Below are 23258 nucleotides of genomic sequence, written 5' to 3'. Positions count from 1 at the left end.
TGTTCTCAGACACTGACACAGCAGGGGGCAAATTCACAGCACCTTCAGATTAGGTTCTTCTAACCCCAGTGGGTAGTTGCCACATTTAAATTCAACTCCTTTAAGAGTAACACTAACAAATGCTCACTGACTGCTTTATCTACAGAGATTTTTCAAAACACTCTTTAATCTCCTGTTTCACCTTGCTCTCAAAAAACAGCCCATAAAATAAAATAAAAAATAAAAAAAACAGCCTGCCCCAACATTTATAGTGTAACGAGTCTCTCACAGTTCCTCAACAAATAAATCTGAAAATGATAAGCTCATCTCGCCTTTGTCCTGCCAGGATTTCACAAGGTTGAGAACGTGGGTTTAGTGTGAATTCCATCATTACAAAACTATCCTCATCTGGCAAAAGGAAAAACCCCAAACCACTGCGAGTCATTAGAGAAAACCAAGAAAGAGCAGGCAAACGGGTCAAAGGGCAACTCTGTAACTTACAGAAGCATAGACGCTCTGTTCAACTCAGAAAACGGAGCCCGCTTTATTCGACTCATCCTCTAAAGACAGAAGAGGGACTAGGAGATTTTTATCAACACAGTTTCATTCTACAAAATAGGACTACATTTACTCATCTTTCTGGACGGCCACGAAATAATGGTACATCTTGTAAATATGGGTTGGTTACTTCAGGGAGTGGGGTAGGAATTAATATCAAACCTATCACATAGTTTCCAGTTATTTCCCATGAGATTTCATACCGGGCCACAGCACTAGAAGCCATAATTTCCATATTTATTGGAAACGGCATCTCAACCAAAGTGGTGCATTGTGTCCTCACAGTGAGACCTCACCCAGGGAAAGAGAATTAACTCACGCTATGCTCATAAGTGTCTAGGGTCTTTCTCAGAAAACTGTAATATCTCATCCCCTAATTCAGAGAAAGCTTCTTTAAGTGCACTGTGCTTTAGCAAAGACTGTAATTTAAGGAACTGATTTCTAACCTAATAAACCGCTTTGCCAACTAGTCCAAACAGTTTAAATCTGTGCAGTGCATAGTAAGTGATAACAGAACCAAATGGCTACTGTTTTTTGATCCATATGTCTCCCAGCAGCATTGCTCAGCTGGGTCTTTATTTATTTACGGTTATGCATTTTATTCTCCAAGAATGTTTCACAAGCTGGTTAAATATATTTTTATATGAAAAAATATATTTTTATGTATTTTATATATATGAAAACTATGTGTCCTTATGTGTGTGTTTACATGTGCATGTGTGTGTGTATGTGAACATGTGGGTATGTATGTATAGGCTCACATAAATTTAAACTGTAATGAAACAACAGATAAATAAAGATGCTATGTATTTCACATGTAATACATCTGAATACCGGATTTTAAAACCACTGCTGATGGTTGGCATTATGCAATTAATTCATTGAGGCTTCCAGATCAGAATACAACTCTCCACAAATTTTGACTTTTAGTTTTAGTTTTCCTTTGTTCTAGGAGTAGTAATACCTCTTAAGAAATTATAGACAGCAGACAGTTGGCATGAAAACTAACACATTCACCACAAAAAACATGACACATACAAACTCTTACCCCAAGAAAAAGTTTGAGGGGCCAGCATGGTGGCATAGTGGTTAAGTTCCCCTGTTCCACTTCGGTGGCCTGGGGTTTGCCAGTCCAGATCCTGGGCACGGACCTACACACCACTCATCAAGACATGCTGTGGTGGCATTCCACATACAAAATAGACAAAGACTGGCACAGGTGTTAGCTCAGGGACAATCTTCCCCACCAAAAAAAAAAACAAAAAAATATATTTTGGCAGCCTTGCAAAATTAATCTTAAAATATATCCCCAAAACTATTACATTCAAAGTAGAGTATGTACCTCTAAAAAGAGCACCTGTTTATATCTCTGAGTAGTTGAAACCATGTCATAAGTTCAAGTTCATCATAATGATACCTACTTCCATAGCTCCTCAATGCCAGGATGCATGCAGTGTTTCATATTTTAATATTTTTGAAAATGAGAGAAAATGAGATACATCTTAAAATAATACATACATGAAATGTATGCTTTTGTCTTCTAAAACACTGCTACTGCACCTAGCAACCCACAGTGTATTAGACATGAGAAAACACACTATTTTCTGCATGCCTGATACTTACTGGGTTCTGCTAGATGCTAAATATGTCAGTACTTCTAAAACTCAAAAATCCCTAGGAAGTGGTGTGATGTCCCTGTGGGTTAACTGGCCGCACAGCACCCACAGTGAGCCACCTTTTTGCTTGAAAGGGAGGAAAAGGGTGGCACCAGTAGCCACTAAAAATAACAGAAAAGTAAAATAGTTGCTTCTCCCGTACCCTCTTCAGCAAGCAGTGGTCATGTGATTCAGGTCTGGCCATTAGGAAGAAAGCTGGGAAGTGTAGTTCCAGGAAAGCTTCCATTTAATTGATAAAGAGAAGAGACTTGGCTGGTGTGACCCCTTTTCCTCCCTTCTACCCATCTTGCCTTTTAAGGATGATGGTACCAAGGCTCAGACAGGTTAAAATAACTCGCCCCAAACCATGCAATTAGTACTTGGCAGAGCTAGAGGCAAGACAACTTCAGGGCAATAGGTCAATCCCTTAGGAGCCAATTTCTTTAGAAAGCTAAAACCTTACTGGAAGAATATGCACCAATCAACTCAAATTTCATCATGCAATCCTTTCTATAACTAGTAAAATATACAAACAGCACTCTCAAGTAAGAAAAAGCCTGCCCCATTTCCCACCCACTTACCCACCCATGCAAAGAAAATCTGCCCAGAATCGCCCGCCTATCTTGGGGGAGAAACTTGCCATTGCTGCTCGCTAACATTCTGAAACCAAATAAGCACGGCTGGTGCTCTTGGACTAAAGCAAGTGAGAGCTTTTATCATCGAAGACGTATATCTTCTAATACACCTCTCAGTTACTTGTTTGATTTAGAAAATATACGTACACACAGTCTACAATAAAATCAAGAATAACTTTCATTATTTTTACCCCCAGAACATTGACCCTCCTGCCGTGGCCAGAGAAAGTAAATAAACTAGTGAATCTGTTAATTGTACTCTTCTTATTGTATTTGCTATTATATTTGTATTACTGAAAATCATTCTCCCCATGCCTCCATTAAATAAAAGTTGAACAAACATTTAAAGATTATAGATTTGGAGGAATGTCTGACCAGGAAACCCCATCTACCTTAGTCCAGATTTCAGCAGAACCAGAACTCAAATCTCAGGTCTTTCTGTCTCCAAATCTGGCTTTAGGACCTCAGAAATCCTGAGTCCAGAAAGGTGAACCAAGTAACCACAGCTGGTTAAGAAACAAGAAATAAATCCAGACCTCAGAGCACTGTCCAAATTTGCTGAGCATTTGCTCTAAATAAAGTGCCATCCCAGAGGTGATATACTTAAGTACTCCTGCCCTCAAGGCCCTTGAGTCCCTGTGACCAACTGTATGATTTAAATCAATTCAATTGAAATCAGAGATACTATGGGTAACTGAAAAATTTTACTTAGAGTTTTTATCATAAATGGATGCTGTATCTTGTCAAATGCTTTCTCTGCATCTATTGAGATGATCATATGATTTTTATTCTTCATTTTGTTAATGTGGTGTATCATGTTGATAGATTTGCGGATGTTGAACCATCTCTGCATCCCCAGAATGAAACCCACTTGATCATGATGTATGATCTTTTTAATGTATTGTTGTATTCGATTTGCTAATATTTTGTTGAGGATTTTTGCATCGATGTTCATTAGTGATATTGGCCTGTAATTTTCTTTTTTTGTGTTGTCCTTGTCTGGTTTTGGTATCAGGATAATGTTTGCTTCGTAGAAGGAGTTAGGAAGCCTCCCCTCCTCTTCAATTTTTTGGAAGAGTTTGAGAAGGATAGGTATTAGGTCTTCTTTGAATGTTTGGTAGAATTCACCAGGGAAGCCATCTGGTCCTGGGCTTTTATTTCTTGGGAGGTTTTTAATTGCTGTTTCGATCTCCTTACTGGTGATTGGTCTATTCAAATTGTCTATATCTTCTTGGTCCAGTTTTGGAAGATTGTATGTTTCTAAGAATTTATCCATTTCTTCTAGATTATCCAATTTGTTGGCGTATAGCTTTTCATAGTATTCTCTTATTATCTTTTGTATTTCTGAGGTGTCCGTTGTAATCTCTCCTCTTTCATTTCTGATTTTATTTATTTGAGCCTTCTCTCTTTTTTTCTTGGTGAGTCTAGCTAAGGGTTTGAAAAATTTTAAAAAGAAGTCTCATGTGCCTCTTAAGATATCTCAAATTACAAAGAAACTTTTGATTTGACAAAGTCCTAAAATACAAGTAACCAAGATAAAAATGACCATAATGATTAGGGCCACGATGATAATTTATTATCAAGCACTTAACCACATACTAGGCACTATTTTAAATGCTTTCCAACTTTTAATCCACAACAAGATCATTAGATATTATCATAATTTTACAGATGAGTAAACAAAAAAGCTTAGGCAGTTAGTAACTTGCCTAAATTTACGTATGCTAATACTCACTATGCAATTCAGCCTCCTATTTCAAAAGATCCTGCACTATCCTGTAATTAGTTCTTTACAAAAGGATAACAACTCTCCTACACATACACACACACACAATTTTCTGTCTCTGTGGGTCTGTTTGCTTTGAATATCTCAAAAGTTAGTATTAGGAAAGAAAACCTGATGCTGGAATCTGAGAGAAATCCTACCCATTTGGAATGGGCCATATGTGATAAATAAATAAGTCAATAAGGTGAAGGACAGAGAGAGTTTAAACAAGGAAGATCCCAACACATTATGCTTTAATTATTTGTGAACTGAAGGAATTACTGGGGAAAAAAGATGACAGTATTTTTAGAAAAGCAGTTAAATTTAGCCTACAGGTGTCACTGACACTAAGGTCATTTCAACAAAAAGGATTTTCAAAGGTAAGAAGCACCCAAGAGATGGATGCAGTAGAATCAAAAACCAATTTGCCCCAGTGTTCAAGGAAAAGAAAGTATAGACCTCATTTCCCTGAGAGTCCGCTGGGATTGGATGCCTTTACTTAATTAACTACTCACCCATGATACTATCTAAAAAATGTTGACCCTGCAGCTTTGGACAGATAACTTGCTGTAGCCTCAATAGCCCTATTTATTGCACTATCCATTTTCCTGTCTAATAGAGCCGAGAGTTTGAATCCCCTCCACTTGAGCTGATATTCTACTTCCCTATTTATGCTACAGCTGCATCTGTACTAGAAGGAGTGGGATATTTCTGTCCATGATCGCATACAGTCCAAGGTAAGGAAAAATAGAAGTAGAAAATGAAAAAGAAGAAACACTCCTTTCATCGTCTTTCAAAGGAAACTGACTACAATTATGTAGGAAAAAATATTACCTGTAAAAATTAACTCAAACCAATTTTTATTTATAAAGACAAATTATTGTCATAATTAATCTAATTTAAATGTGCGCCTGGGTCCTGTCTCACCAATGGGCAAGTTTCCCTACCATATTGTAATGTTCTTGAGGGCAAGGGTTAGACTCAGAAACCTCACCTCTCACCACACATGCCAAGGCCTGAGGGTGGGTTCCTAGTGTCTGTGTTCCTCCCTGTCTAGTCTGGTTGTGAATGAGCTGAGAAGATGCGCTAATGACCATGGTCAGTTTAGTCACTACAGACCCAGCACAGCACCCCACCCATGGTAGGTGCTTATTTAATATGAGTTGGACAAAATAGAAATAACGTCAAGTCATCCAGTTACCTCCATTAACAACCAGTTGAGACTAGCTTTGATCTATCTTCCAAATTGTTCATTTATTTTCTCCCTTTAGAATAGCTCCTATTTTTAACATTTAGGCATATGATAATACTTAGCCAGAAGTAAATCTTTAACCCAACCTCCACGAAGTAAAGACCTTAATATTTTATATACAATCTAAAGACACATTGGCTAAACATTACACACCCGTGTGCACACGCACGTTTGGTATAAAAGCTGGTCTCCTCCTATACTGCTGTTTTCTACATGGTAGCAGTGAATAGAGATCTACACACCAGGAGGAGGCAGGTGCCTTACCACTCATCTTCCTTCACCCCATCTGCTGAAATGCATCACCTCCTCTCCCTCCCTCCCTCCCTCTTCAGGTCATGGCTGCCTTTATATTCAGAATATAATAGCTGGTTATTTTTAAAAGTGTAGAACTTCACTTAATGTTCTCCTGCTCATTGTGCTTTCTCATTCCACTCCCATTACAAAGCTTTTAAGTTGTTTGTCAAATTTAAAATCTCTTTCCTACTTTTCATCAGAGAGATTGATTAAATTGATAAAAATAGAATCCCAAACTGTCATAGCTCTTTTAGTCATCTTAATTAATTGTAATTAGTTTTTAAATATTCAGTTCTTGATTTCCCATAAAACTGAGGGCATCACACACACGTGAGCTGTCATTATTTCTTAATACCACCACTGCTAATAGAAAGGTGACCGTCCATTCTTCCCTGTGGTCTTTCCTACTTTTAACCCTGATTAGTATGTGTGTGGCTGGTAAATAATTGAATAAATTTTATAGTGAGTGACATATTTTGAAATCTGCAAAGCATCTTATTCTGGGAATTTAAGCCAATCCTTGCTTTTCCCTAGATAGCTCTGTGTATGCCTGCAATAATAAGTTGGAGCAGATTCTTGACTTTCCCATTAGCATCTAGCAATTTATGAGCTTTTGATATCCATGGGATGAATTTTAAAGGATGATTTTAATTCCCCAACGCACCTAGATAACTAGAAAAATAATAGACAATAAATGAGCACTTTAGAAAAGGAAGTTAACTAAGAATTTAAAGCTTCACCCAAGCTGAAAGTAATCAAAAAAACTTTTGAATGGTCCTGAACGGACTTCAGTATTGCCTTTACATAATTAAAGGAATGTATGAGCTTTGAGTAACATTTCATTTAGGCCGCACAACTACTCTATGATGCAGTAGTCATTGTCCACAATTTTTAGATGAGGAGATTGAAGCTCAGATATTTTAGGTAAATTACAGAATTAGGAACTAGCAGAACTGGAGTTCAATCCAGACCCAGCTGCATCTGAAGTCATGTTCATGGCACTGCACCAACCCCCAGGAAGAATGTGGGTCCTTGAACTTCCTGACATTTACAGCACCGCGTGGGCCCTTGTATCAAGTTTAAACCTAAAAAATATTCAAAGTTCCATTACCTTATGAATTATTCAAGTCATTTGGGTTCAATTTATCACTGACTACATACTGAGTAGGCAATGATAGGTCTACAACTTTCAATCATGACTATAAATAAAGATTCAACAAATTTTGGGAATTAAAAAATCAAATATAAAGAAATTTGTACATCAAATAATAATTCTCCAAATAAGAATCTGCCTAGAAAGTTTATCGTGGAATTCAAAGTAAAGTTTGCGTTGTTCTCAGCAAAAATCTTTACATAAGTTTCTATCAGTATCACCCATTGTCAAAGCATGAGATTCTTACTTTTGCTACTACTATAACCAAAGTTTATCAAAGAGACAACCATATGCCCTCTGTACAATCCATGTAAACAACTTTTAATTAAAATATCATTTAATTACCAATTCATTAGAATTTAGCCAAACTGAATCACCATCCAAAAATATTGAATAGAACTAAGTGAAGAGAATTAGAAATGGATATTTTTCTCCAAAAGAATTCAGACTATATCAGCTCACTGATACAATTCTGTATAATTAAAGACAAACACCTTGATAGGTTTTTATTAGGAATTTAGCTAATTATGTGTTATTGGGAGGCTTTACCTACATGTCTTGTAAACCTTTTGTCCCAAACTATCTTTTCAAGAATGTTTGTAAAGCAAACAGCCGGGAAGAGTAAAGATAGTGTCTCCTTCCAAGACAGAAAACAGATTTGTTTCCTGACCAGGATAATAAAGGCTGGGTAAGTTTGCAAGCAGCCCTTTATAAGCTTAGTGATTTTCTAAATTCTGTATTCTTTAGCTATGACACAGACTCAGTGTGTGTGAAGTACCCACCTGGGCTGGCTCTCCATGGCCCCCATGGGAGTTAGGGGACAAGAAAAACCAATCCAAGCATGAAGCTCATGCTGCCACTATGCCACAAGGAATAAAGTCCTTTGCGTCTGACTGCGGAGTTTCATGTCTTCTGCCAGCATGTATGAAAATGGCAGGCTAACTTATTAACTTACAGGCAGGGTAAAATCTCAGAGCCTTCACTGCTCTTGATAGTTACATATGATTGATTATCCAAGTAAGTATTTGCAGTCTCACTAACTCCAAGGTAAGTTTTTGTACCTCCCTCTGAAGCCTAGAACTCACAGCTGTCACTTGTGCTCACACAATGACAGCAAACCCACTAAAGAATACCACCTTCATACAAAAAATTCTTGAGATTGCCTGGCCACCCTATAGCTACTAAAATGAGGCAGGTGGAGACTAGTGGAGGAGGCTTCCCCTTCTGAGGACCACCGTCAGGTTATTAGAGCCATCGTGACTGTGAATCTGTACACCAAAGATAAGATATATCCTTCTTACACCTTGATTGATTACATGCTTTCGCAGGCTGACCTGTAAATCCCTGCCATCAATCACAGAGGCTATGGGAAGCAAATTTCATGTCTTGCTCATGCTCTCCAGTTTAGCCCCAGGGTGACACAAGCCAGACAGGTTTTCAGGGCACTGAGGTACCCATACTTGCTTCCTTTCCTCACCTTGTCATTTAGGGACATGGCCAGTAAAAACCAATATTTACATAGCATTTCTCAATAACCGTTTGATCCTTCTCCCACTCTGGAGATGTAGACAAACAGAATTTGTATTCTCTTTTCACAGAGGTTCTATGAATCAAAGTGGCCTCACTGAGACCCAGATCTGGTAACTGATGAAAGGGGCACATAAACTCCTGGCTTCTGACCAGTTCCTCTGTACCATTCCACTCTTTGTACTTCACGAAACTCAGGAGCCCAATAGATGGTTCAGTAAGTTGCACAGTACATAACGTCTCCCTCGCCAACTCCTCACAGGGAATGCCCGTGGGCTACATGGTTCTGCATCCTCCTGAGCATCTCCCCATGGCAGGTATGCCTGACATACAGCGGGGTCTGCTGGGGCAGAAACGCTAAGGTCCAAAACAACCCTGCAAGCACACTTGCACAGAAATTGAGGCTCTGCTCCCCAGCACCCACTCTGGTCCTCTCATAGGCTCCTTCAGCCACTCTCTAAGTGGTCCCATGGGATGCATGGGAGCACAGTGGCTAGGGAGCAGGGTCTAGAGCCAGACGGCCTGCAATTTAGAATCCTGGCTCAATCACTTACTAGTTGTGTGATCTTAGGCAACTTATTTAACCTCTCAGTGCCTTAGTTTCATAATCTATAAAACAGGAATAATAACGGTACCTCTATCACAGGATTGTTGTAAAGATTACATGAATTCAATAAATTACTCCAAACAGGCCTGTACTCAATAAATGTTATCTGTCACCACTATCGCCACCACTACAGCTGATCCCATTTTGCTTAGCAACCCACTTTCTGACTGTCAGGCCTGGTTCTGAATTCAGGTGAATTTCTCCAGGTTACCCACACCAAACTCTACAAAACAGCAAGCTAGCCTGGCCCAATCTGCCCTCAGAAACAAAATTGTCAAGGAGAATGTGACAAGCTCCACAAATATTTCTTGTTGAATGAATACGTGCATTGTGAAGACTCTCTCTTTCACAATACACATTCTGGAAGAGAAATGAGCCTCTCAGCTGGACCATCTCGCCACCTCTTCTGTGAGTAAATCTATGTGGTAGGCAGAATGAGGACACCCCTCCCCCAAAGATGTGCACATCTTATTCTCTGGAGCCTGTGAATATGTTACCTTACGTGGCAAAAAGGACTTTACAGACGTGATTAACGTTAAGGACTTTGAGATGGTAGATTTTCCTAGATTATCCAACTAAACTCAATCTAATCACACGAGTCCTTAAAAGCAGGGAAACTTCCTCAGCTGTGGAGAATCAGAGAGGCGGCAGCATGAGAAAGACTTGACCCACTGTTGTTGGCTTTGAAGCTGGAAAGGGGCTAAAACCAAAGAATATGCGTGGCCTCTAGAAGCTGAAAAAGGCAAGAAAATGGATTTCCCCTGAAACCTCCAGAAAGGAATGTGGCCCTGCTGACACCGCAATGGTAGCCCAATAAGACTGGTGTTGGACTTCTAACGCTCAAAACTTTAAGATCATAAATCTGTATTGTTTAAGTCACTTAGTTCATGGTAACTTGTTCCTGCAACAGTAGAAAACTAATATAGTCCCTTCGCATTTTTCTACTAGGGAAAAACCACAACCCATTACCTGGGCACTAAACTGTGGGATTAAGCAACAGAAAAGCACATATTTATCCACTAATTCACTCATTCATTAACTCACTCAATTAATTTATGGAGCATCTACCATAGGCCAAGTACTGTTCTATGTGCTACAGAAAACAACAGTAAGCCAGAGCGTCATGATTGGCTTCTGTTCCCATGAGCTTATGTTCCAGAGGTAAGAGAGAGAGATAGTAAACAGGCCAATAAATAAATAAAATTAATTGCAAACAGCGATAAGTGCTGTGAAGAAAATAGGACAGGATGATGAGACAGAGAACACAGGGGGCAGAGCTCGGGGGAAGGAAACCCCAGAACTGGTGGGAGGATGGCTGTCTAAGAAATGACATTTGAGCTGAAATCAAAAAGGTACAAGGAGCCAGCAAGGCAAAGCCCCAAGTCAGTTCCTGAGCTACTAACCCATGGATGACCCAGCCTTCTTAAGGATACTGTAAGAGGGGCCGGCTCCGTGGCCCAGTGGTTAAGTTCGCGCGCTCCGCCACGGTGGCCCAGGGTTTCGCCGGTTCAGATCCTGGGTGTGGACATGGCACCACTCATCAGGCCACGTTGAGGCGGCATCACACATGCCACAACTAGAAGGACCCACAACTAAAATATATACAACTATGTACTGGGGGGGATTTGGGGTGAAACAGCAGAAAGAAAAAAAAAAAAAAAGATTGGTAACAGTTATTAGCTCAGGAGCCAATCTTAAAAAAAAAAAAAAAAGGATATTGTAAGAGAGGAAATACCCACTTTGAGAAATTGACACAACTTCTTACTCCGTGTAAATTGCTACACTCATTTCCCTGTCCTCACTCTTTACAAGCATGACTTTTAAGCCTTTATTTTTTAACGTATTTTACAAGCTGTGTAAAGGCAGCATTATCCCAGAGTCCCTCAATGTCGTTCTCAGTGAGAGCACTCAGCACTCTCCTTAGCTAAATAGGGATGTGGTTAGATTCCTGGAGATGGCTACATTGCTATTACCATGATGGGTTCCCCTGTGGCTGGCTGCTGCATGTATCAGTGCCATCGGCTCCAGGACCAAATCCACTGCTCAGTATCAGACCAAGATGGAGAAGCAGAACCTATGGAGACCACAGCTACCTCCCCTGCACACTTAATTAGGACAAAAATATCAAAGTATGCAGGTGGTGAGTAAATATAGAAAACTCTCTGCTGTCCTCTCATGTAAGAACGATGGTCTCTGATGTCTAAAACATACATACACAGAACAGGCCACTGGGTTTATCTGCTGCATAGGGTCTTACTCTTACATCTATGGTGAAATAGTGAAAACAGGTCCAATTTTGATTAAGATCGTCATAGAGTCATTAATTATTTCTCACAATTGCTCCTTTCACGGGTTCTTTGTGAAGGTCAATGTAAATGTCCAAGTAATCTGTCTTAAACTCGAATTCCCAGACATACACAAATAACCCAGAACAGTGAAAATTACCTGTTCACTCTGCTGAGAGTTTCTTCCACATATACCTTCCCATGGGAGAAGGTGACTAAGCTGAGACACGAAAAATGATTCCAGTTCTGGAGCTGTTCTAACCATTTCTGTTGTTTATAATGTCAAGATAATGAACTTTCAAATACAGTTACTATTGAGTGAGCAGGTTTTTGTGTTGAGGGCGTGGGGTGCAGAGTTAACACTTCATAGTGATAATTCATTGACTCTGAGAATGATGCTCAGATTGTAGAGCCAGAATATCTGGGTTTGATTTCCAACTCCACCATATAATAATTATATGTCCCTGAAGAGGATACATCTCTGACCAAGCATCAATCCTTTTTTCTCTTAAATTGAGGTCAAAAGCAACACCGTTTCTGCTTGCTTCAGAGGGTTCTCACAATTACCAAATGAGACACATTTTGTGAACTATAGAACGTAAGTGTAAACCAAAAGTCCCCTGGCCTCCTCACCCTTGGTGCTGCAAATATGTTGTGTTAAAGGAAACAGCCTAAGTCCCAGTTCTCTGCACTCCACACAGGATTCCTCTCCTCAGTTAACCCCTCTGGCATGCCCTAGTGGTGGTGGGAGTGGATGTCCACCATACAAACAGACCTAAGACCTGCTGCTTGACAGCCTTCTTCTCCTCTCCTCCCATGCTCTTCCTCTGCTCCACTGACATTTGTCACTCTGCCACAAGTCACAATTGACACTGCTGACAATATTCCCTGGACAAATAACATTCCCTAGAACACCAAGCTCGAGGCCCAACCATTAGGGAAACTAATTCCACTCATGGGTTTTGCTCTTTCAAGAAAGGGCCCCCAGGAAAGAGCTGTTAGGCATTGCTGACCAGTTCTTTGCAGCAGTCAGCAAACTATCTGTTAAGGGCCCGATAATGAATATTTTAGGCTTTGAAGGCCTAAATATTGTGTCTCTGTAGCATACTCTTCTTTGCTCTTTTCACAACATTTAAAAAATGTTAAGAGGTCAGCCTGGTGGCATAGTCGTTAAGTTCACGTACTCTGCTTCGGCAGCCCAGGGTTCACAGGTTTGGATCCCAGGCGCAGACCTAACACCGCTTGTCAAACCATGCTGTGGCAGCATCCACATAAAATAGAGGAAGATTGGCACAGACGTTAGCTCAGGGCCAACCTGTCTCACCAAAAAAAAACAATGTGAAAACAATTCTTAGCCCTTGGTAATTATAAAAAGAAGCCACAGTCTACATTCGTCCCAAGGGCCAGAGTTTGCCAACCCCTGCTTTATGCCACAGCCCTCGTTTATGCCATAGCAGACTTTGTGTGTGTGTGTGAGGAGGAGTTTGTGGCTGGTAAGGGGAGTTGAGGGAAAGCTAGTTAGGTCAGGGGGGTACCTGGAACCACTGTCCCCTTAGACATCCAGATCCTGTTGCTCAGTCTGATCCATTCTGGCAGATTTCTTCACATATGGCTTTCTCTCAGGGACCCCATCACTTCCCTCGATCCATCTTCTTTTGGGGAATCCTAAACCATGAGAGACATCAGCACATGTCTGAACTCCAAAATGTAGCCAGGCTTGAGTTCTTACACTCAGGATTCCTGAGCTCTATGGAAATCATGCATGTCGCTTCCCTGTCCCTAAACATTCCATGACAGTTAAGAAGGCCACTCTGCCCACAGCACATGGCACCTTCCGGTTGGAGTTACCCATGATATAATCCAGCCTGGTAAAAATGCATCTCTGAGTCACCCAGAATATTTTATATGTTTATTAGCTGCCGTGTTGATTATCAAAAAATGAAGGGGGCAGGGAGCAAGGTGGAGGGAGAGGTTGAGGGGGAAGAGGAAAAGGGGAGGGAAGAAGAAAGAGAGAGAGGATCAAGAGTGGGAAGAGAAACCACTGGAGAATTTTTTGTCTGGATGTCACTATCGCAAAGTTATTTTTACCTGATACTTACATCAAATTCATCAAACACTGTCTCATAATTCAAAAGCAAGATTCCCCACCATTCATGGTTTCTAAAGGAGAGGGAATAGATTTGGTCTTTCCTTTGATGTCTTCCTCTTTTAACAGAAAACTTCACTTTGTTTCTTCTTCATTTTCACATATATGCCATAAATCAAGGCCTCTACAAGCTTACTCATTTGCCTAGTTGCAAATGAGTAAATGATGCCCCCTCAGGTTACAAATGAATTAGAAAATGGCACCCCTTCAGCTCTGTGTCATGGCACAGTTTGGCTAGCTAAAGGTGCCTTTGTCGAAGGCAGGGAAGAATTAGGAGGTGGAAGTCACCTCTTAACCTGACAGATTCAGTTGTGCCCAAGGACACGTGCGTTGTGAGCAGAGCCAAGATGATTCTCATCCCGACAAGTGTCCTTTGCCAGGCTGCACAATCACACACTGAGGCCCTGACCTGCTGGGGTTTTGAATCAATGTCCATAGGCCAGATAAATTTAGCCCATTTTGTGTAGCTACTAGTACATGCTGACACAGAGGTTGGTGATAGTATTAATGAAGATGATGACAATAATGGTTGGGGTGGTCCCAATAAAACTCGTCAGCTACAGAGTCTTTGCTCGTTATCATTTAAGGAGAGCTGATTTTGAGAGGGATGGAGATAACTTAGAGACACAGAAGGTCAAGCGGTCTGCAGTGTTGGTAAGGTGTAGAAGGAGGGTGACTAACAGTCATGAAGACATGCAGCTCAGAAAGAAGAATCTTAAAAAACTCATTTTAAATAGCACGCTGGAGCAGACTGCTGAAGTTGAGGATGGATGTCTGCTCCCTGCAGAGAATGCTGAATTCCCAGAGGTCTAAACTGAAAGATGACTTTCTTCAACAGCTGGAAGGAAGGTTTGGGAGGCCTTATTTGGGACTGATAGAAGAGGTAAGCAGCTGAGAAGCCAGGAGGCCAGTGATGAGGTTTCCATCATCCAAAAGGGAAAGAATAGAACCTGGTGGTGGCCTGGAGATGTGTGAGGAAGAAAAAGTCTGAAGCTGCCTGGGAGCTGCCTGGCAGAAGCCAGTGACAGATTGGAAGGGGGAGGAGAAAAGGTCATGGTGGAGTCAAGGATGACTGGAGTTCCCTGCCTGAGGAAAGAACTGATGGCTGTGTTTTAGTTGCCAAGACAACAAGCCCAAATGGCAGCCAGAGAGGCGACAGAGTCTCTCTCTGGGATTCTCCCACTCTTGGTTATGCAGCGCAGAACTGATCTTCCACTTAAAGAACAATGTGCTATTCTGTTATGTGAGGTGTGTTTATCACCTGAAAAGACTCACCTCCAATTGTACCAGAATGCTGTAGGTTGCAATCATGCTTCAGAAACACATATTTTTCAGCATTGTTAATGGAAACAAACATCTGAAACACCTAATCCAAACCCATTCGTAGGAAAGAGAAATAAAAACATTCCAACCCTTAGCATTATGCATAATTTCTTTAAACACAGAGAACGTTACAACAGAGATCTACCTTTCCAGTAGAGAATGTACTACATATTTTTCTCTGGAAACTAAAGATACTACATATAAATTTGAAAACATATATTTCTTCAAAGGATTAATTTTTAAAGCGGCCAAAATTGCTAACAACCAGGGAAAGTACCAATTTATAAATTATGTTCTCGGCATATAGTATACATTGTGAATTTGCATGCATATTAAATGCAAATAACCAGAAGAGCATAACATTAAGGCTTCAAATTTATATGTGCAAAAGACAGTAAATTCTAACATTAAAAGTCTTCCCAGGAAATATTAACTCCCCACTTCCCATGTGATTGTCATGCAGTCAGCTGAGCAGTCTCCTTGCAGAGCTTAAGAAGTCCAGAACCTGCACCAGCCATGCCCACTCCCTCACCAGGCAGAGCAGCCAAGACCATTTGGCATCATGTGGGACAGAAGTAAGGTTCTAGTGTTGCCCAGCTTTTCAAAGATTTTTTTTTTAATAATTTGACCAAAAAAAAAGGTACCACTAAAACTGTGACCTTTGAATCACTAATAGGCAAAATAAGAGATTTGTGAAGTTAAAATTTTATGTGTCAACTTGGTAGGCTATGGTGCCCAGTTATTTGGTCCAACACTGGTCTAGATGTTACTGTAAAGGACTTTTGTAGATGTGTTTAACATTATCCATCAGTTGGCTTCAGGTAAAAGAGATTACCCTGGATGATCTGAGTGGGCTTCATCCAGTCAAAAGCCTGACAAGCAAAAACTCAGATTCCAGGGGAAGAAGGAATTCTGCCTCAAGACTATGATATAGAAATCCTGCTTAAGTTTCCACCTGTCAACTTGCCCTATAGATTCCAGACTCAAGGCTACATCATCACTCTTGCCTGAGTTTCCAGCCTGCTGGCCTGCCCTATGAGTTTCAGACTTGCCAGCTCCCACAAGTACATGAGCCAATTCCTTAAAATAAATCTCTTACAACATACTATATACACACACACACACACCCCCATATCTATTGATTCTGTTTCTCTGAAAAGCCCTAACTGATACAAGATTCAAAGGGATTTCCAGTTTAGAACTAACAAAGTGTACAGTATTATAATCCACCCTGGTGGGTGGGTGAGTGTTGTTTGATTTTGATTACAATGTTAAAATTAATGTACTGTCTTTTAAATTTCTTTTTTATTGAGATATAATTGACACATATCATTATATTAGTTTCAAGTGTACAACATAATGATTCGATATATGTATGTGTTGCAACATGATCACCATAGTAAGTCTGGTTAACATCCATCACCACACGTAGTCACAAATTCTTTTTCTTGCGATGAGAATTTTTACAATCTGCTCTCTTAGCAACTTTCAAATATACAATACAGTACTATTAGCTATAGTCAACATACAGTACATTCCATTCCCAGGCCTTGTTTTTTTTATAACTAGAAGTTTGACCACCTTCACCCATTTTGTTTAAACAGCTCCACCACTGTGGAGTGCAGGATTTTCCTTCCTGATACCCATTTAAAGAATTTTCACAGTGAACTCTAAGAAGAATAGGATGAATTGTGTTTGTAAAAGAGGAGGGGCTCATGAAAATCTTTCTGGTAGCCATGTTAGTTTTGGGGCTTGACTTGTTGTTATTTATGTTACAAATTCTCTGTGGATGCTCAGTCTTAGGGGACGGAACTGTCCCTTCATTTATGGCCTAAAAGCACAAATCACACTGTCAGCTCTAATGAAGCAAATATCCATTTCAAGTTCAGATCAAACAATTTCATGGGTTTAATGCCACTCTGACCGTTCTTTCTCTAGCTCCTTTTCTCCCTTGGCCTTCTCACACAGCTGCTCACAATGTCGGCTTCCAAGCCTCTGCTCTTCCCTTCTCTCTGTGACATGGAATGCTTCTACACACACCTTGATCCAATTACTGTGTGCACAGATGATCCTAGGCCTGTGCTTCCTTCCCTGACTGCTAGCTCTTATCACATTCCTTTATTTATTGCCATCAGTAGGATCTCCTGGGAGTGTGTGGAATGAGGGGAAGGGTCATAGCACATCCACGCCACAACAGATCAACTTAACAAATTTCTGTCTTTTGCAAACTGTTCCATTTCCACTGTTCTATGACTTGTAAGCTGGAAGGAGAACTGACCTATTCCAGAAGGCAATTGAACATTTGCTGTATAATCTTCTGGATACCCACTTTTTTTTTTGGTTTTGTTTTTTTGGACTGGTAGGGATGGGAGGAGTTCCCCAAGGCAGCAATCCAGATTTGACTGAAACTTCTCTGTAACTTCTCTTTATCTTCTGCCTTCTCTATCAATCCTGTCATCAAATCCAACCCCTTCTCCCTCTTCCTCCCTCAGCTGCAATCCTTCTTATCATGTCAGCCGCATTCCTCCTCCTGAGTTATTTTATAAGCCACAGCAAGAATCACCTCCCCTAAATGTCATTTTGATCATGTAACTTGTTGCCAAATGCTCCAAATGTTTCTTCTGAAATTGAATGTCAACCTCAGATCTAAAAGTCCACCAGCTGACTCCCCTCTTCCCCCTGACTCTCATCCTTCCCAACTGTGACCCCACTCCCCTGCCCTACCCCTGTCACTGTACCCTCTCTGCTCCCCAGACAGTGGGACAAACCCTTCTCTCCCATTATCCTCCCCCTAATATGTTCCTGATCTCCTTTGAATCTCTACTCAGAACAGATATCCCTTAACATTAAAAAATTACCCCTGTTCATTTTCCACTGGGAAAATTCAAGAGCTGATAGGTTTCCTTGATCCCACATTCCAAATAACTAACTCATCATGGTTTTCCACCACTCTTGATTCAGATCATAAGGTTTGGACTCACACCCAGGAAATCCTGGGGCAAAAAGTTGGTAACTACCTGAGTAATCACTATCTCAACTTCATCCAAAAGTACCCTTATTTTTACCATTCTCATGATGAAGTCTCAAATGAGAAACCTCCCCCAAATTTAACCTTTCTTCTTGGTAAATTCTCTTAGATATGTAAACCTATCTACACAAGTATTATTCAGCATGCATATCAGAATACATTTCCCATTGTGATTTATGCACATTACATATAGTTATGGATGTATTTTTGGAAAATTGTTTTTTAAATATTTAATAGCCATTAAATGGGTACAAAAAGAAATACTCTGCTTCTCATGGAACAGTGAGAAGTCATTCTAGCACTTTTTGCAAGTATTTGCAATTGTAATCAGTAACGCGAATAGAAAAAATGCCAATGTTTTTCAATCATCACTGGCAAAAATGTAAATTTTTAAAAATTAAGATTCCAAAGTTCACGTGCATTAATCTACTGCTAATGCAAGCTGAGACTATTTTCTTGGATTCTGAGTGGCTTAACATCAAGACATGTCACAAGCTTCATCCAAATTATTCAGTGCATACCATGCATTATTCTGAACCTCTCAGAAGATGAAACTGGGAGAGGCAATGAAAGAGTCTGAAGAACAAAAGGAAAAATAAAGCACAGAGACCTCAGGCTAAAAGTATAAAAGCCTTGAAACAGTTTTAAGGCGATATTAGAAGCCTGAAAAATGAGAGCAAACCAGAAGACCCATTAACTGAGCAGTAAATTAAAGCACCATTGTTTCCAATTTCAGTCTTGAATATGGAGGGCACCAAAAGGACCACGCTCTCCGTGCCCCAAGCAGAAGCAGAGCATTCTCTGCTATGTATTCTCAAGTGCCTTTCTTCTTCTCCAGCTAATTTAGTGACAGAGTGACTATCCATTTCCTAACTCTTCTCTTAAAACATTACTACTGACTTCCCTAGGAGCATGTTAAAGGCACAGCAGGAAAATAATCAAAAGTACAAAACACTAGTTATATTTCCCATTAATTTCAACTTCTTTCCCCTTTTATTAATAAATAAAGTTTGCTGTCTTCAGATGTAGTGTTCTTTTCTTTATCTTAATTCCTGAGACAAAATGGTAAAATATAGCATATAGGAATCTACAAACTGAAGAGCCTCTGAATTTGAGAGGTAGACCATATTCCACAACTGGATACATTTTATTGGCTCATCTCATGAAAACAGAGTGGAAAGCAGCTCTCTCCGATGCCTGGATAAAATAAAAGGCAGGGAGGAGCTAACACAACCACATGAGACATACTTATACCAATTTATTCATAACACAGTTTCAACTGTTAAGGAGTACTAGGCCAGAGGTTAAATGCTTTCAACTCTTTAAAAGTATTTATTTTGGACTCTTCTTCCACATCTGGAAATCAGTGCTTCCCAACCGGTAGGGCTCGGCCCACCGCCATGTTATGAATTGGTTCCAGGTTTGCTAAGAGCTATTGACAGCCCTCAGTCTCAGGGAACAAGGTGGGGCCTAGGACAAACAGGCCTCTAGACAGGTCATAACTGGCCATCAGCTTCCCCAGAATCCAAAGGCACAGTACCCACTGCTCTGCTGAGGGGCATTAAACACATCCAGGGACGCCATTTCAATAGGCTGCTGCAGAAGACACACCGCCCATCATGGAGTGGCTGCCGGAAGAGTTTGCATTCCAGATTACAAAGTACACGGGCTAAAGTTGGGGGTTTAGAAAGTTGAGGAGGAGGACTTGGTGGGCAAAGGTACAAGTAGCAGCTCCCCAAATTCTCTGTTTATGGGTTTCAAATAATTCTTTCCATTTGAGACTAATATGTTCTTTTATTGGCATCCAAGATACCTATGGGGTGACTGCTCCAACAATGAACATACATTTACAAATCAGGGCCTCATCATTATTTTTAATTACTTCATAGGAAAAAATTCAATGGGAAGCATCAGAGTATTGTCTTTATATAGCAAAGAAAAGGACTAATGTTATTGAATTTTTTAAATATTATTTTAACCTGCAAAATTTGGAAGAGTGGTGAAATAGCTTAAATTTTATCATTACTTGTGTAGTAACTGACAGGGACTAACAAGAATTTGAAGAGGAGAATCACTGAAATCTTGATCAAGAATTACATTTAGGGGCTGGCCCAGTGGCGTAGTGGTTAAGTTCACACACTCCGCTTTGATGGCCCAGGGTTGGTGGGTTCAGATTCTGGGTGTGGACCTACACACAGCTCATCAGGCCATGCTGTGGCGATGTCCCATATACAAAATAGAGGAAGACTGGCACAGGTGTTAGCTCAGGGACAATCTTCCTTACCAAAAAAAAAAAAAAAAAAGAAGAATTATATTTAACTATGTCAGGCACATAAGCAATATAAAAATAAGTTATATTCATGAAAGCAAGCTCAAGTCTCTCATTAGAAAACTTGAAAAGATTTTATTTGGAAGTCTCCCACCTATACAAGATTCCCCAAATGGATGTCTGCAGCTTATTACATTATTTATCAGTTTCTATGTGTGCCATAATGAGGCAAAACTGAGACGTGATTTAGATAACAGCTTATATTACTACTACTTTGTTTTTCAATTTTAAGTGTTATCTATTGGCCTCCCAATGAGGAAGACGAGGGTTGGGTTTTTCTTCCACACACATATACATGCCCCACGTTCTCTTCCTCTCAGCATTTTACCACAATTTTGGTTATATTAAACATCCATTTTTATATCATTATAGCCACGAAGATACTATTAGAAGCTGAGTCATGTAGCATTCTATGATTACATTTCCTTTTTGATATTACTTTCTGTCTTCCCTGGAGTGAATCATTACTATATTTAATTTGGGTTAGTTTCTATATACTTATCATGAGGTTATCTCCAAAGCCTCCTCCAGATTTGTAAATCTCCTCTCAGCACAAACATTTTAGGTGTTTCATCCTCTTCAAGAAGTCTTTCCTGAACCCCTCCCCCAACTCCAATTTGGACCAGTCCATCCCTAGTCCTGCTGCACAGCTGGCTCTTATGTTGCTTCCATCTCTAGGATCCCAGGTGTTTCTTTTTATTGACTTGCCCTGTCATTTATGGCAGCACAATGGAGTCATAAAATTTCATGATGATGTATCAGTATCATCTTGTAATCTGGAAACTCCTACTTCTGGTTATGGGAAATTTTGTTGAATTATTTCTTCAATGGTGCTCTGTCCTCCATTTTCTATATTCTCTCAACCTGGTATCACGATTTCACATATTGGATCTCATGGACCAACCCTAGAAGTTTCTTATTTTTTCTATATTATTTTCTATTCTTTCTCTTTTTATTTCACATCTTGGGAAATTTCCTTAACTTTATCTCCTGACCCTTACAAATTGTTTCATGATTGCAATATCATGCCTTATGTTTCTGAAGATACTAATGATGTCTTTTTTAAGATTCCTTCTTCCTGCAAAGGTTCTGTTTCCTCCAAGTTGCTTTTCTTCTGTTTGCATGTTTTAGTTTCTGTCCCTCATGATGGAGACTTTCCTAAAATTTCTGATGATCCTTGGCTGTCTGATGATATGTGAGTGGGGAACTAGAGAGTCAACAGGAAGCTTGGGGAGGGGGTGCTGATTTGGGATTTATTTTAGGATTTTTCTGGTTAGGCCTCTTCTTTGAGGGACCCCTGATGTCAGTATCCTTAAATTTCTAGGTCAGAACTCCAAGGAAGTCTCCTGGAGTCTCCTACAGATAGGGTATCAACCTGGCTGCCCTCAGGCTATGGGGCAAGAAGATGGCTGTGGTTCGCAGGATTTGGTATATCAATGCAATCTCCCTGATTTCAAGACTATATAATACCATTTTTAACTTTCCCTGATACCTTTCAATCCCGAAACTTTCTATTTTATCATCTCTATCAGAAAAAAATAATCTCCATTCCTCTGTTGGAGTGGAAAAGAGGCAGTTACCTGCTTGTATAAAGTCAGGGGGTGAGGGGAATCTGAACTTTCAACCAATGCTCCTAATTTTAATCCTATCTTCACTCTCATTTCCAAAGGGTTCCTGTTGCTGAAAATTCCTGAGCTTTTGCAGAGTTCCTCAGTGCAAACTAGGCTACTTCTTCCTTCTCCTCTGCCAGGTTAAAATCCTGTCTCAGGCATGCTCAGTAAGCTACCACTTATCCATCTATATCCCAGATCCCAAATGCTATAGCTGTTGCCCCATTTCTTTGCTCTTATAGATGTGTGCTTTTAAAAAAAATCCCTTAAACATCATTTTAATGGAGTTTGGGAAGGACCAGGAACTAAAACATGTATTCGTCTTTAACCTGAAACCTATCAATCATCCTTTCACACTGACATTGAAATGGCGATTACTCAAATTTTTGTTTATGGCATTTATTTATTTTTACCATTAAGATAAGGCCCAATGTTTAGGAGGAACAGGAAGTAGGGAAAACAGCAATTTGTGGAGTCAGGCAAAACTGAATTTTATAATTGTATGCTCTTATAAACTAGTATATTTCACTGCCCTTACAATGTGTTGGTCATTGTGAGAAATAAAAATATGCCCTTATTTCAGAACAGTCTCTAAAATTCTCAAAAAGGTTAACTATTAAAGAGGTCCTTGAATTGATAATGAACCCAGAAAAAGAGTATTCAGAGGGAAAAAGCACCAGGCAAAAGAGTGGAACGGTAAGAGGTAAACTCAGTGAAGGAAAAAGAGCTTAAAGTCAGTTTTGAAAAAATAAAAATAAATAGACAATTCTTCTGCAGAGTTTGCATAATGCATATTAGACATAAAGTGATCAATTGATTGGGGAATAAGATGTACTTTATGCAAAATAAGGCTGCTGGCATAAGAAAAAAAGCTCTTCCGCTTACAGTTCAGCTGCTTTGAGTCTTTATTCTCTGTTTTTCACCATAGTCGATCATTAAGATGTTGAAATAATTTTTTTAAATACCAGTCGAGTTCACTACAAACTTGTGAAAAAAGATCCAGCAAAATGCTATATTTTTTCAGTGATGTTCAGGTTTTGAAGTTATACTCTTAAAAAGGTCAACAATACCATTATGACTGAAATAACTGCAGATAAAAACAACTTGGTTAT

At 39.8% G+C, this 23258-nt stretch overlaps 1 protein-coding gene across 32 annotated transcripts in view; it reads right to left on the bottom strand.

Annotated features, from left to right (window-relative positions):
* Positions 1 to 23258, bottom strand: part of ENOX1 (ecto-NOX disulfide-thiol exchanger 1) — a 536733-nt gene that overhangs the window by 401894 nt on the left and 111581 nt on the right. For 9 of the 32 annotated variants that reach the window (XM_070239807.1, XM_023621635.2, XM_023621625.2 and 6 more), the window contains one exon: positions 13246 to 13375. The exons of 19 other annotated variants lie outside the window; for them this stretch is intronic. Coding sequence is in view for 1 of the 13 variants with exons in the window: in XM_070239804.1 (XP_070095905.1) it covers positions 13246 to 13270 (25 nt within the window). In the remaining 12 variants the exon portion in view is untranslated. Of the gene's footprint in view, positions 1 to 13245; positions 13382 to 23258 lie in introns of those variants that run through there. 4 more of the 32 variants (XM_070239803.1, XM_070239796.1, XM_070239797.1 and 1 more) reach the window with 1 other exon arrangement.

This window comes from Equus caballus, chromosome 17, assembly GCF_041296265.1.
Source record: "Equus caballus isolate H_3958 breed thoroughbred chromosome 17, TB-T2T, whole genome shotgun sequence".
Lineage (NCBI taxonomy): Eukaryota > Metazoa > Chordata > Mammalia > Perissodactyla > Equidae > Equus > Equus caballus.
This window is presented reverse-complemented; position numbering and strand designations above follow the sequence as displayed.